This window comes from Balaenoptera ricei, chromosome X (assembly GCF_028023285.1).
Source record: "Balaenoptera ricei isolate mBalRic1 chromosome X, mBalRic1.hap2, whole genome shotgun sequence".
Taxonomy (NCBI): Eukaryota; Metazoa; Chordata; class Mammalia; order Artiodactyla; family Balaenopteridae; genus Balaenoptera; species Balaenoptera ricei.
The window spans coordinates 18,191,839-18,208,504 of NC_082660.1; the positions used below are offsets into that span (position 1 = coordinate 18,191,839).

The window sequence follows — 16,666 nt, forward strand, 5'->3', positions numbered from 1 at the left end:
GCTAAGTACATTTCATGTCCAAGCTTTTGTTTACTTGATGTAGTCCTTTCTATACCAATAGTAATGCCTAGTTGTCCCATGCATATCCAGTAAAAAGCAAGTCTGTAGTGAATAAACCTGCATTTTTAAAAAATTGAGACAATACTTCTCATCTGCATACCTTTGGCCAAAAGCAAAGGGGCGCTTCATATACTTGTTGCTTCTTTACATGGTAGGCAGGGGAGTGTGGTTTACTGGTGACTTAGTGAGTCACAACAAACCGTCCACTTTCATGAAGGAAACAGCAAAAAGATATCTGTGTTGTCAGTAACTGATTTTGAGCTACTTAGAACTGAGAACTGTGATGATGAAAATTAACTTGAGAGATCGACTAATCCATCTCTTTTGTTCAAATAGTATCACACAGACACTGTTATATACAGAGAAGCTTCTAACCTACTTTTGTACTCTTCTAGAATCTTTAAATGCTTTTGAATTATTGATTTAACTAGTTATATTTGTTAACTAGAATAAGTTTTAAGAACTTCCTTCTCCATCCTCTACTACGCATTTTTTGTCTCGTCTCGCTACTGGATTCCTCTGTGGCCTGTATTTTTTACCTGAAATTCCTCCATATAGGATATTTCTTTAGTAGGCTTCCAAGTTAGGAGACCTCAGGGTATCTTACCAGGTTTTGTCCAGAGATTTTTCTATTCTCTAATTCTTGAGTTGTATTTTTTTTTAATGTAATGCTATCTTAAATTTTGGAATCTTCAAAGTATTTTTACTTTGCCTTCAGATTTTTATTTATGAGAAGATCTGTATTCTTTTAAAATCATTTTTACCTTTTCTAATAAAATATTTGAGATGGTAATATAGGAAGAGATAATTTAAATGACTCTTTTGTCGGGGCTAATGGCTACAGAGTTCAAGTTATGTTACCAGGTTGATTGATTAGGTTCCTCACTACTAAACTATTTAAATTTGAGTTTCTCTGAGAAATTTTTATAATTTGTTTGTAAACAAATATTTTCTCATTAAAATCATTAATACACGAAAATGAAAAAGGCAAACACTGTTGTACTTAAGGGAAAATGCTTTAACACAGGGAAAAACTTCTGAAAATACTTTCAAGTACTTCAGAAGTATCATTTTCAGTTTAGCTGATATAATTATGTTATCTAGTCATTATCTAGTCATTAGAGAATATCTCTTATAAGAGGATACATGCTGGATAAAATCTCCCAAATGTTTCACAAATAATCCATGCTCAGATGCAATAGAATTTGAATAGAATGTTGTTTTATTTGTGTAAACCAAACCTTTTAACTTGAGAGACTATTGCAATTCAAATTTAGCGGTGAATATATAATATACTATGTTTTTTAAAAAACAAATCCATGGCTCCAAAACAGTGTTCTTTTAGTAAAAATGTAAATTCTCAGCAAAGAACAATCAGATTTTTATCACTATTAAATCTTTAGTGGTAACATACATAACTTGCTATTAATGTTTATGCATTCAAATCCTCCTCTACGCCCTCCTTTTTTCTCCTCTAAGTTATTTCTTTTCTTAAATAGAAAAAATAAACCTAAATTTCATATAAACTAGCTACCCAGTGATTGTTGACTTGATAATATAGCTAAATTCATTGTGCCATTTTCTTCCCTTTTTCATTTCCCCCAGTATTTTCTTCCATTTTGTTTCACTTATTTCTACTACCCTGCTTGAACAGGAATAGATTATTGGTGCTAAGGAGTGGGGGTAGAGGTATTCCCTCACAGGTGGCCTGGGGACTTGTAGTCCCATTCTGATTTCTGTCTACTCTAAGCTCTGAGCTCTAAGCAAATCAGAAAATCTCCCTGTGTCTCACTTTACTTAACTGTAAAAGGAGGGGATAAATCAAACTTAGAATTTATTTGGGCCTCAGAGGCTACCTAACATTCTTTGGGTTTTATGATTTTCTGTAAGTTAATAATACTTTTAATTTTACACATGACAGTAACGTACATGCTGCTAAGTAGTTTGATCAAGGTCATCCTCTGATCAGGTTAACAACTCACAATTATCTGTTTTAAAATTAATTGTGACTTGTGAAATCTTTCCCTAAAGTTTATTTGAGGGGATCCGACAATATTTTCCTATTGAATATGGTAAAAAAAAGCTTATTTGTATTTATTCATATAAATCCTTTTTGCAATAATTTATAGATAAAACATTTAGGGTGAAATAATATATATTAATAGAAATTGAAAAGTGACACCAAGGAAAAGAAGAACAATTATACTTACCAAAAAGTCATTATGATTTCTTTAGATGTGCTTCATATTTGACTGTGAGCTAATGCAACCATGACAAAATTATAAATAAGTTTAGTTTTGTAATTTGTATTATAAAAAGGAGAAAGCGTATTGGTTTCCCTGAGGATGCAGAGGTTTTCCTGGTATACCATATAATAAAAGAAACTTCTTATGTGAGTCATTATGAAGAGGACACAGAAGAAAAGTTATATTGTATATGATTTATTTTTTGCTATTTCATTTTATTGTTGGATTGTACTTACTTTCTCATTTTGGGGAAACAGAATTTTTCCTAGTGCCTACATTCATGACTATGCATATGCTAATAGAATAGATACTCAAAAATAATTGTTGATAATAATGAATTTCACAAGTAAATGAACTTAGGTTTGGGTTAAAAAAGAAACTGCTTATGAGTCCTTATAATCTTTCTGTCTTGGGTGGCATAATTCCAAGATATAATGCCCTCATCTTTCCATGTTCATATTAGTACTTACACATTTTCTTGTAATTTGTTTATCTGACGTTTCCCCAAATCCTCATTTGACTATGGGTTCTGCTAGGCCAGGAATCCTATCTTATTTATGTGTAACTCTTAATACTTGTTCCACTGTCTATACATATAGTAAAGTACTCAGTAAATGTTTCAACGAATGAATAAAATACTGACTTTAAGTATATTCTCTGTCTTTTTCTAATTCAGAATTATGGCTTGGAAACAGAAAATCTAAAAACCCTTTCTCACAAGTTGAATGCATCTGCCAAAAATCTACAGAATTTTATAACAGGGAGGAGAAGGAGTGGCCATTATGATGGGAGAACCAGCCGAAAACTGCCAAATGATTTTCTGACTTCGGTTGTGGATCTGATTGGAGCAGCCAAGAGTCTGCTTGCCTGGTTGGACAGGTAAAATCTTTCACATGTTTCATAAGTTATCCTCCTCAGGCATCAGTGTGAATATAGCGTTATTTCATTTTTTTCTTGTGAAAGGATTAGATAAGTATGAGGAATATTAACAAATGCCTAATTATGATTTACCACAATATAAGCATATCATCAAAGAGATACTAACTGCCTGCAAAATTTTATATCCAAGTAGCTAATCAATAATTAGTCCCTGACAGTTTCAAAATACATTTGCTGCTCTATAAGGAAAATCATTTTTGGCTGTCATAACAAGATTTATAATACTGCCTTGTCTCCTGATTTTCTGTATTCTTTTCATTCATTGGTCATATTTAAGGAAGTGACCATCAGTATTCTATTTATTGTTTTAAATGGGTAATTAGACACTGATGCTTTCATAGCATGCATTGTATGTCTCATTACCTTTGCTTTATTCATTCTTTATTATTATTCACATTGTACAGTCAGTTTTGGATATTATAAACACAATTTTGGTCCTTTTTTTGCTAATTTAGTTAAGTTTCATTTGCCTTAGAACACATAAAATAACATAAAAGTTTTCATAATATAAAATGAAAAAAGTTAGATTAAAATTGTATATGTGATTAAACATTTTAATGGTAAAACATTACAACTATTTAAAAAAAACTAAATAAGCTCTTTCATTTTTGAAAATTGTTTTGTAGGGGACATGTACTGTGTTATGATGGTTAAATAATCAAATCTTAAAAAACATTTTGGCTCTTATAAGAAATTCTGATATGTACAATTTTACTAGAATTCTTTCTTGAATAAATGTCAGTAGGATTACATACATATACCTATATATGCACATATATACACAGTGACCCTTGAACAACATGGGTTTGAACTGCATGGGTCCGCTTATATACAGAGTTTTTTCAATAAATACGCACTACATTACTATATGAACATAATCATCCATTGGTTGAATCTGTGGATATGGAGGGCTAACTATAAAGTTACACATGACTTTTCGACTGTGTGGGGTTGGCACCCGTAACCCTCTCTTCGTTTGAAGTTCAACTGTATTATATTTTGGCTTTTTAAAAATATGAGACTTTATATTAAAAACAAAGTATTTGTATGTCTAAGGTAAAAGTTAAGGTAATTTTACTTAATTCTATATTGTCTAAATTTATATATATTACTAATAACATATAACATGACAATACTAAATCCAAATCTGAACACTAAGCTATAATTATTAGCTTTTTGATAATTAATTGGTGGACAGCATATTTCTTATATTATGACATCATGAAAATTCTCATAATTGTTTAAACCACATTTATCCATTGTATGAAGTAATTGCCGTTTAAACATGTAAATTCTACAAGTTGTATAATGGTCAATAAGTAAATATATTTAAAATATGGCTTATCCTTAAGTAACGTAATATACTTGTTTCAGGAGGCTTCTCAGTAATCAGGAAACTTATAGAAAATATATTTGATTTTAGTTATATCTTCTTATAACTATCACCTGTCCTATAATTGTAAATTAGCTCAGCCTTGATATTTATATTTGGTAAATTTCATTATTTTCTTTTTACACTAGTACTTGTTAAATAAATAAATAGAATGATTAGAGAATGTTTTTACTTCTTAATGGCACGTATGGTTGTTTATAAAATCACATAATGGCTTCTAGAACACTATTTAGTAGTTTCTGAGATTTTATTGTATTATATAGTTTTTTATGGTGGCATTATTTTTATCATCTAATAAGATGTCCTTAGTAAATGCCAATTCATCTACAAACATACATGAGTGTACACAGACATACATAGTAATCCATGAAGTCAATCAATGCTGTTTTGTGTTTGTTTCATAGAAAGCGAAAATGTGACAAAAAGTCTGAAGGAAATAATTTAAATCATCTGTTTGGCTTCCATTACTGCAAAGGTTCTCACAATGCTTATTTTGTGTTATATCATACTACCTATGGTGATCATTAAATCAAAGGCCATTTAACATTTTGATCATAAAAATAAAATGTATACTTAGAAGGAAAAGAAACAACTTTGTGATAACTTTAAAATCTTCTGCTGAGACTGTAAATTTAAAAAAGAAACTGAAGTTTATATTTTGAAGATTTTGCTCAGGAAAGTTCAGCTCCAGGCTGGCTTGTCTATAATGATTATGCTTTAACAGCTTTAGTTTTAAAAAGGAAAGAAGAAGGAGAAAAAGAATTCTTTGTCATTTTAAGGCATTTGGACTTCATGCTGAAGGCAATGGGGAGCTGTTTAGGGTCACTGTTGTGTTCAGACCTTTGAATTTTGAAGATTACTTGGGCTATAATGTTGGGAAAGATTAGGGAAAGAATAAGGCTGGAAGAAGGGAAACCAGTTAAGAGGTTGTTTCAGGAATATTTGTCCCTTGTTACCTGCCCAGGACCCCCTCAGATACCAAAACCCGAGGATTCTCAAGTCCCTTATATAAAATGACTTAGTATTTGCATGTAACCTATGCACATCCTCCGTTATATTTTAAATCATCTGTAGATTACTTATAATACCTAATACAGTGTAAATGCTATGTAAATAATTGCCTTGTACAACAAATACAAATTTTGCTTTTTTGAACTCTCTGGAATTTTTTTTCAAATATTTCGATTCGAGGTTGGTTGAACCCATGGATAGGGAACCTGCCAGTATGGAGTGCCAACTGTTATCATGCTGCTGCTACTATTGGTGATTCTGATGCTACCAGCCACACTCAAAGCAAACCTAGGAGAGTTGTCTTCATTTTACAGATAGGAAAACTAGCACATACAGAGGCAGAAGTTAAGTTCAAAACCAAATAGGAAGTAAGTGGTGGTGCCAGGATTCATTCCAGGCACCTGACTACAGAGTTGATTCTCTCCATTGCTATTTACTGAGATCTTTAATTAGAGAAACAGCAGTGAAGATAGAAGACTGTTAGACAGAGAGACTAAAGAAAAAGGAGACACCTAGGGTGAATAAGAGGTATCTGACTTGGCTGACCCAATGGATGGTGTTGCCATTATCAAAACAGGAGGAATGGGTTATGGTGGAGGACAAGTGTTGAGTGTTGGCCATGATAGATTGTGAAAAGGTCTTTAGAGTATTGCTGCTCAGAAAAGATATACGGTGGATAGAGATTTGGGAATAGTTAAAATATAGGTGGTAGTTAAAGTCCTGAATACATTAATATGGTGGTGTAAGGAGATTTTTAGAATGGATTCCTCTTATCCTGCTCTATTTGTTTTACATAACACAAGCCCTTCTAACACAGTATGTAATTTACTTATGTGTTATTATTGTTTTTGTCTGACTGCTCTATATATAATGTATGCTTCTGGAGAGCAGGGATTTTCATCTGCTTTGTTCACTGCTATCACAATTATCTAGAAGAGTTCCTGTCCTGTAGTGGGTGCTCAATAAATTTTTTTGAGTGAATGAAGAGAACTGAGAAAAGGAATGACCTCTGCAGACCACCACGAACCGAAGGATGATTAGAAGTTCAGCTTATGGAAAAAAATAAGACATAACCAGAGACTCCATAGGATAGAATTAGTTGAGAGTGGTGTCACGGTAGCAAAGGGAGTAAAGAGTTTTTTGGTGGGGGGTGGGGGGAGTGTTGATATTTTAGTATTATTTTTTTTTCCAACTTTATTGAGATATGAGCGATATATAACATTGTGTAAGTTTAAGGTGTACAACGTGATGATTTGATACACATATACATTGCAAAATGATTACCATGATAAGATTAGTTAATATAATCTATCACCTTGCGTAATTACCTTTTTTGTGTATGTGGTGAGAACGTTTAAGGTGGGAATAAGGAGTTTTAGGGAAAAAAAGGAAGTGGTCAGTAGAGTCAAATGCTGCTGACAGGTTAGGCAGGGTAAGACTGAAAGTGTATGGTAAATTAGGGAATCAGGATATATGTGATCTTACCAACAACAGTTTAGTGTTTTTACTTAGAATTAATGAAAACTGGAATTCTTGGGTTGATTGTGAGTTAAAGGTAAGTGATAACTCCTCTTTGAAGAAATTTTTCTGTGAAATGGTTTGTAGTTCAGGATAGTTTTATATAATATTAACTTCTACTTTTCATAGACTCCATCTTTTAGAGGTGTTGGAAAAGAGGAAAGGCAAATGATGAGGGCTACTTCTATATCTGGGAACTTACTTTGCTTCCTTCTCTTCCATGGATTGTATGAATATCTTAACTGCTCCTTGGCTAATATAAATTTCAAAAGGTCCCAAAATCAATTTAAATGTAATAGGATTTTATCTATAACTGTGCCAAGTGAAATGTTTACGCTGTTTGTTTTCCTGACAAGTAGCCCAGACTTTTATAAGAGATTGTTGTTAGTGGATGTGAGTTTAAGTTATATTTTTATTCCTTTCAAAGAAAAAATGTTTTCTAGGTAGCAGCAAGAGCACAAGACAACATTCCATATGCCCTCTTGTTTCAGTGTGTTCTGCAAACTACACAGGAAGCAAAACACATTAATCAATGCTAGAAAAGCCAAAAGAGCAGTGTTCTCCATGACTGCTGTTGCGAATCCCTGCCGAAATGCATCGTGAAATAGTATAAAAGAACAAAGGGCTAAGTAAGAGAGAGTTGAGTTTCAGCTCTGCCTCTGGCCCTGGGTAACCTTGAACCTTAACCTCTGTTTTTATTTTCTTTTTAGAATAAGGAGGTAAGACCTGCAGAATTTGAAGTTCTCTTCTAAGCACTAATATTCTATAAATCATTGACCTTGTTCACCAAAGCCATATGAGGAATATATTCGTCTTATTTCCCTTTGCATAATTTCAAAGAATAAACACTAACAAAGTTTGTTGGTGACTTGTAGAATAATGATTTAACTCCCTACCTCTTCTCTGACTAAATTTAGTTAATATTAAGTTCTAGACCAAAACTAATCTGTTTTTGTGCTTTCTTTATATAAGGTAAGAATGTATCTTGTCTTTTTTATTTTTATTTTGAAGAACTTAGAACTTAAGTACTTAATTATAAAAGTTCCATAGAAATTATATTGACCAAAAATTTTTAATATCTTGATTTGTCATGGTAGATTGCCTTTAATATGGAGGGTTTAAAATGGTCACTGCAATCGAATATTGCCAAGCATTGGATCTTTAACCTTAGTTTATTCCTTTAGTGTACAATATAGTGTAACTCTTCAGTTGAAAAATGAAAAATTCTGTCGGTTAACTATGGTTATTTTGATGCCAAACAACTGGCTTAATTTTTTAAAAATCTGACTTTTTTGGCATTAAATTTTTTTTACATTTTGGGGAGAACTTGCATGCACAGCAATATGATGAGCTTATTGCAATTTTTATTTTATGTCACTTGAAGGGGGAGAAAGGAAAAGAAAGAATAAGAAAAAATCTTTAATTTAGTTCCATACTGAACTAGACGCTTTACATGTATTGGCTCATTGAATTCTCACAAAGCAGGTATCATTATCCCCATTTTACATATGAAACATGAAGTAATTTGCCTGAAGTTATTCACTAGTGTGAAAATTATAATTTGAATCTATTTTTGTTGTGATACCAAAGCCCTTCTTGTTTCTCTTTTATCATGTTCCTTTGTCATACTACATCTCCTTTTGAATGTGGACGAGTTCTTAAGGATTTTGAGGAAGCGATTCTTAGGAATGCGGCATATATAAACATTTATTTGTACTTTGGTGTTTCTCCTCAAATGCTAAACAAGAATACCACTTTTCTTTTTCTGGCCTTGATACTTCAAATTGCTGTGTAGAATTTTTTTATAGAAAGTTTATTTCTCATTCTACTTTGAAGACATCAATGAGATATCTCTTAATATCATTGAAAACCTTTTGAATGTTTAAGGCAAAAGCATTAGGGTGCTAGGGAAAATGTTTACAAATCACAAAAACTGCAATTTCAGTGGCGCGTCCATTTAAGTAACATTTATTTTCAAAAATTAGCTCCTTACATTTCTTAAATAAAATAAAATCTAAGGCTAACAGAAATCCCCTTTTTCTTCTTATTTTAAATATTGACTTGAGTGAAACAACAGACTTTCCCAGAGGAAAAGCCTCAGAGGTGAATCACAGTTGGTAGCTTTACTGTTTATTTTCAATTCATGGTTTACTTGTCTATTTTTAACCTACATCCTGCTGTTTTTCACACCTCATCTTTCTTGCAGTTTTATATGGCTTTGCCAAATCAATCTATACTTGGAGGTTTCCAGATCGCTGTATGTACCATGTTGTACAGTAACATCATTAAAAAATATTCAAAAGTATTATATATAGAAAAAGTTTATTTTGCTATTTAAAATGAAAGTTTATTCTTTTCTCTCATTTTTAGCATTAATACCTATTTCTAATTGTTTCTGAAATACATTTTAAGATCATTCTGTTTTGCAAGCATCAATGAGATATCTTTTTATATCACTGAAAACCTTTTAAATGTTTAAGGCATAAGGGTTAGGATGCTAAGGGAAAAAATGTATTCTTTGAAATCTTTTGCTTTATCTACGAAAGTGGTTGAACTAATTTCTTCTTCCATGATATGAAACTATAGGACAAAAATTATTTCTATACCAGGGAAAAATTACAGAGACAAAGAAAACTACCCCAAACACTACCAAATGCTGTGGCTCGTTGTTGTTTGGTCTTATTTCCTCTTGTGTGCTCAGTACTCCCATTTGGCACCTCTTGTTCCAGAAATGAGCAGTGATGTTAGCAAGGCTGTTGTTCATAGAATGCCCCTCAGGCTCAGCAGTGCCAACCTGAGAAACAGTAAGGCCTTCCAGATTTCCTAATTAACTCCTTAGCTTTTCTTGTTAGCTTCTAATTTGTTTAGGATTTCTGAACCATTAACCTTTCCATAAATGCTTTTGTTTGAAAAGAATGTACAACAAATAATTTTTTATAGGGTCAATAACTTTTGCACTAGAAAGAAGTATAAGCATTTTATTATCCATATGATGATTTGAGGATAGTTGTGTAACTTTTAAGATCTAAGTAGGATGGTTCCTGTAATGGCCATTTATTAATGAGCCAAGGATTTTATCTTTTTTTTTTTTAACTTTCTGGCATCAAAAAGTTTTCCTGCCATGAATTTTATTTTCTTTACCTTGAGTCAGCCACGTGTTTTTTTCTAAGTAGCCTGAGCTCTAACTTGGGGTTTCTTTAGACTGAGGAACAAATTCCTCTCTTAATTTTGTTTTGTTTTCAAGTTGATCATGTTCAGGTATTCTATAGAGATCCATTTCTTTATCTCATTAAGTCATGACTGAGTGTTCATCTTTGGTAACTGACAAAGATTGGAACCTGTCAGCCTTCTTTTATTTATGTATGTGTATAGCCAAAATCATCATCCCAAACATTAATATGTGCTGGCTAAGAATGGTTCTTAGTGTGGTTGTATGTGATTTGCCTTTAAAATGAAAACTTTAGGGGAGTTCACTACAAGATAGAATGCATGTTTTCCTAGGTATATCTTAGATTTTTTTTCTAGTTTATTTTGACATTTAATCTTGAGCGAGAAGCTTGTCCCACTTGAAATATGAGTGCTCAGGAACGTGGAAAACACGCCTTAGAATTCAGTTTGCTACAGGCATTCAGTTATCAAATAGATTTTTCTTTTGGTACATTTTCAAGATCAAATGAGTCTTTTTTTAAGATTTTATGGAGAAAATCATGCTGTACTTCATCTCGTCACTTTTGAATGAAGCTTTTAGATTTTATTAACAGACTTTGACCTTTGCAAAACTAGGAACCCAAGCTCTTTCTAATCATGCCAGAAGCATTTTTGAATTCTTAATTAAAATGCCAATTTTTATGCTTCAATGCAGCAAAAATGGTCTTGGGGTGGTTTTTTTAAATGATGTTTTCCTAGAAGTGCTTATATCTTAACATCTTTTAAAAAATAGTTTTATTGAGGCCTAATTTACATTCTATAAGATTTATCCATTTTAAGTTTAATGAGTTTTAATAAATTTAGATATAGATGTGCAATGACTTCAGATTAATTAATTACATACATTTTGTTCTAATTATCATTATTTGAATTCTTAATGACTCCTTCTGTTTTAGTAAACTATGTTGAAAAATATACCATTTCGGAATAGGAATAAACAGTAGTGGAAGACAGCACATAATAGACTGCGGTATATAGAATCATATAGAAAACAATATGTTCAAACCCCTGGAAAAAGAAAGGGTCATTTAATAAGTGGAATTGGGGCACTTGATTAAGCCTTTGGAGAATAAATAATGATAGAACACTACCTGTTCACTAAAGTAATTTTAGGCATATCATTTATTTAAGAGGGAAAAATAAATCCGTAAGAAAACTGGAGAAAATATAGACAAAAAATGATTTCTAGATGTAGACTTATTATTAAGTATTTTAAAATATGGAATAAAATGCAAAGAAATGTGCTGTTTGACTACATAAAATTGAAAAACATGACTAAGTATAAGACAGATGACAAACTGGGGAAAATACTTGCAACAAACAGTTATGAGAAGCAGAGGGTTAATGTGTACTATGTGAATATTACATTTAAATTAAAAACAAAGAACACCAAAGTGCAATAGATGAGCCTATAAATAGACAATTCAAAAAACAAGAAACAGAAACTGCTAAGATGTATATACCATACAATAATTTCAAAGTACTTGAAGCAAACAATGACAGAACTAAAAGAAGAAATAGATAGATCCACAATTACAATTGGATACCTCATCTCCTCTCTCAGAACAGAAAGTAAGGATTAGAAGAGCTGAACAACACCAGATAACAAGATATAATTGACATTTTGAGAGCATTTCATCCAACAACAGTAGAATACAAATTCTTTTCAAGTGCCCATGGAACATTCATGAAGGTACACCATATCTGCATCATAAAACAAACTTCAACACATTTAAAGTAATTTAAATCAGTTAGAATCTCTTCTTTAACCATAATGGAGTCAAACTAGAAATCAAACAACACACTTCTAACTAATCCATGGACAAAAGAGGAAATCTCAAGGGAAATAAAAAGAAATACATTGAACAGAATGAAAATTAGAACAAGTCATAATTTTTGAGGCACACAGCTAAAGCAATTCTGAAAGGAAAATTTGTAAGCACTGAATGCTTATATCAGAAAAAAAGAAAGATCTCAAATCAATTATCTAAGCTCTCATCTCAAGCAAATAGAAAAATAATTGGTAATCAACAAGCATGGGCGTAAAGTTTTAGTTAAGCAAGATGAAAAAGTTCTAGAGATCTGCTGTAGAACACTGTACCTATAATTAATAGTATTGTCTTTTACAGTTAAATTTTTGTTAAGAGGTTAGATCTCATGCTAAGTATTCTTAAAAAAATAAAATTAAAGAAAAAAGAAAGTAGAAAATAAGCCCAAAGCAGCAAAAGGGAGCAAATAATAATGATAAATGAACAGAAATCAATGAAACTGAAAACGGAACCACACTATGTTGAGAAGTCAATCAAAATTAAATGGATAATAAAGGAATACTACAAATAACTCTTTATACATACATTTGACAGCTTAGATGAAATGGACCAATTCTTTCAAAAACACAAAAACTACCAAAACTTACCCAAGATGAAATAGATTCTCTGAATGATCCTGTAACTATTAAAGAAATTGAATTGTACTTAGAAACTCTTTGGAGTAGGGGAAAAAAGGTCCAGGCCTAGATGATGTCACTGGTGAATTCTGTGTTTAAAGAAAAAATAACACCAATTCTACAGTCTATTTCAGAAAATAGACATAGAGGTAATCCATCCCATCTCATTTTATGGTACAATCATTATCCTGATTCCAATACCCGGCAAAGATAGTACAAACTTACATGTTATAATCCTCCACAAAATATTGGCAATCCAAGTCCAACCACATATAAATAAAACTGTGCACCTTGACTAAGTGGGATTCATTCTAGGTAAGCAAGGCTGCTTCAGTACTTGAAAATAAATCAATGTAGTCTACCATGTTAATGTGCTGTAGAATAATAATCATATCAGTTAATGTAAAAAAAAAAGCATTCAGTAGAATCCTATACCCGTTCATGAGAAAAATTCTCAGCAAAGTAGGAATAGAGTAGTAATATCTCAACTTGATATAAAGCATATATAAAAAGCAACAGCTGACCTTGTACTGTGAAAGACAATGCTTTCCTCCTAAGATTGGGAATAAGGCAAGGCTGTCCACTCTCATCCCTCCTGTTATATCCAGTACAGTAGGCCAGAAAAGGAAGTAAAAGGCCTAGAGATTAGAAAGGAAAAAATAAAACTTTTCCTATTTGCAGATAATATATGTCTGTGTGTAGAATATTCCAAGATAGCTACAAAACATCTTTTTGAACTAGTAAGTGAATTTGGCAGGGTTGTAGAATATGAAGTCTACACAGAAAAATTTATCACATTCTTGTGTACTAGCAATGTACAGTTGGAAACAAAAAGTAAAAACATGGTATAATTTACAGTTGCTCTAGAATTAATGAGATGCCTACATATAAATTTAGCAAAATATCTACAGGATTTGTATGCGAAAACTATAAAACACTGATGTATAAAATCAAACAAGACCTAAATAAATGGAGAGACATACTGTGTTCATGGATTGGAAGACTCAACTTAGTAAAGATGTCAATTCTCAAATCTTCCTGTAGGTTTAATAAAGTTCACATAAAAATTACAGCAGGATTTTTTTTATAGCTACAGACAGTGTGATTCTAAAATTTGTATTAAGAAGTAAAGGGACCATAATACTTCATCAATTTTGAAGTTTTTTAATACTATTTTAAATATTATATAACTTCAGTAATCAAAACTGGTATTGGTGACAAGATAGACACAGAGAATCCAGAACTTTATGCATGTGGTTAGCCAGTTTTTGACAAAGGAACAAAAGCAATTCAGTGGAGAATGGTTAGTTTTTCCACAAATGGTGTTGGAACACACTTGCATAGGCAGAGGGAAAAAAGTGAACCTCGACCCAAACCTCACATCTTATACAAAAATTGACTTAAAAATGGGTCATAGATCTAAAAGTAAAATAAAAAACTTTTCGAAGAAAACTTGAGTTAGAGTCAAGTGAAGATTTCTTAGATATAATGCTAAAGGTACAATACAGAAAAGAAATTATCGATAAATTTGACCTCATTAAAATAAAAAACTTTTGACCTGCTAAAGATCCTGTTAAAGGATGGAAAGAGAAGCCATAGACTGAGAAGAAATTTTACAGGTTACCTATTCAACAAAGGACTTGCATACAGAAAATACCGAGAAGTCTCTAAACTCAATAGTAATACCAAACATCTAAATAAAGAATGGGCAAAGGGCTTGAGCAGACATTTCACTAAAGAGTATATATGGATAGCAAATATGCACAAGTCAGCATAACCAGTTAGAAAATTATTAGGGAAATATAGTTAACGATTAAATATAAATAATATATAAATAGAGCAAATACATGTAACTTCGGGGAAATGCAAGTTAAATCTGTGATAAGCCTCTACATAGCTATTAGAATGGCCAAAATACATAAATGAAAAATACGTTTTTAAAAAATGTAACCAATAAAGGGCCTCTCATATGGACCCCTGTGACAATGGGAGGTGCTTGAGTTGTAGAGTTTTCTAGAAGAAAGACAAGTTCAGTTTGTAACCAGGAAGCAGTCTTATATAATCATTTATAGTAAATTGCCTTAAGAGTTATCAGTAGAGAGATCCAAAGCACTAAAGTTCTAGTAATCTGACTAAATTTTTACCCCCATACCTTCTTTTTTATTTGTGATTTTGTTTTCTTTAAACTGGGCCTCCCAAATCATATAAGCTTTGGCCCCACAAAAACCTGATTAGCGTTCATAGATAGACAAGAGAGAGGATAAGGACTAATGGAAAGCCACTGAGTTCATTTGGTGGCAAAACACTTGCTTGGGAAGACTGCTGCTGTCTACAACATTCTTGAAAATATAAACCTCGTACCAATATATATTATTTACATGCCAAGTTGTTTGAAAAGGGATGTGAAGTGATGTAAGTAATTGGTTTAGTACAAATAAAAACCTACTTAAGTTCATAGAGGTGGTATATTAGTGTTTAACTCTGGGGTGTGGAGTCTGGAGTCAGACTTCCTGGGTTTGAATACTAGCTCCACCACTTACTAGTTTTCACTTAACCTTTCTCTACCTCACATTTCTTATATGTAAAATGGGAATAATAATAGTGCCTATCTTATAAGAGTTGTGAAAATTATTTGGTACATGTAAAGCATTTAGAAAAGTAACTGGCATATAGTAAGTCCTCGGTAGGTGATAGCTGTCATTAGACTAGCTCTGAATTGTGACTATTTCAAGAAGATACTGGACTCAAAATCTTACCTTCATTTGAAAATAAACTAAAATGTCTTTGCTAAACCATGCCTTTTTGGTGTTGTTTTATTTTAGATGTAGTGAAGAGACCTCGTAAGAAGTACGAAAGAACTTTTAAATATTAAGCACTAAAAAAAGAGAAATTTGATGGAAAGCAAACATTTTTCTTGAATTCTCTTCCAAGCATTTCCCTCAATTTTCTTCCTTAAATATGTTCCGAATATTGTTTATCACTATGTAAACTTCAGAACAGTTCATTTCATATTATTCAAAATCTTATTTTAGGCTGTTGTATTTGGGGACCTTTCAAAAGCTGTTCCTATTAATCACAGTTTTCCTTTTTCCTTTATAGATCACCATTTGCTGCTGTCACAGACTATTCAGTTACAAGGAATAATGTCATACAGCTCTGCTTGGAATTAACAACAATCGTGCAACAGGTATTAGCTGGAAAATTTTTCTTCAGTTAATTTATTAGCTATCTCATATTCTAACAATGAGAAGTACTTGTATTTACCAAGAGTTTATAAAATACTGGTTTGGGATTTTTCTCATTCAAAGACAAATGGTTCAAAAGAAACCAAATACATAATTCATTGGAAAACTATGCATATAGCCCAGTAAACAAGAGTTTTATTTATCAGCAGATGTAAAAGTAATCTGAACCTCCAGAGACAGCTTTATAGTAAATAAGTCGGTTACTCTTACACTTTTAGTGGGGATGACTAAACTGTATTGCCTTTCACAAAATTAAATTAACCCATTTGAATAACAATTTGAGACTTTTGCTCTAAGACACCATTAGTTCCTTATTAGTACGACTATAGTTTCATTTATATAGGTATACATACAAACAGATATACATAATAGCCTTTAATTATCACCTTAATCATTTAAATGATCTATTTACATGACCCAGTTTTTTTAGTTTGAATATTATTTAAGCCAGGGACTCCAAATCAAACGTGTTCAGTAGTGCAGCAGCTGATATAAATGTCCTGGCATAACATATGGAGAAATGGTAGAGGAGTGAATTGACTAGTACATATCCTGCAAAAATTTGTTTAAATCTAATAACAAAACACATCTGAGAGGTGTG

At 32.0% G+C, this 16,666-nt stretch overlaps 1 protein-coding gene across 4 annotated transcripts in view; it reads left to right on the forward strand.

The window, feature by feature from the left end:
- Positions 1-16,666, forward strand: part of CNKSR2 (connector enhancer of kinase suppressor of Ras 2) — a 263,595-nt gene that overhangs the window by 64,603 nt on the left and 182,326 nt on the right. For all 4 annotated transcript variants that reach the window (XM_059911674.1, XM_059911675.1, XM_059911672.1 and 1 more), the window contains exons 3-4: positions 2,983-3,185; positions 15,920-16,007. In XM_059911674.1, coding sequence (XP_059767657.1) covers positions 2,983-3,185; positions 15,920-16,007 — 291 coding nt within the window. The remainder of the gene's footprint in view (positions 1-2,982; positions 3,186-15,919; positions 16,008-16,666) is intronic.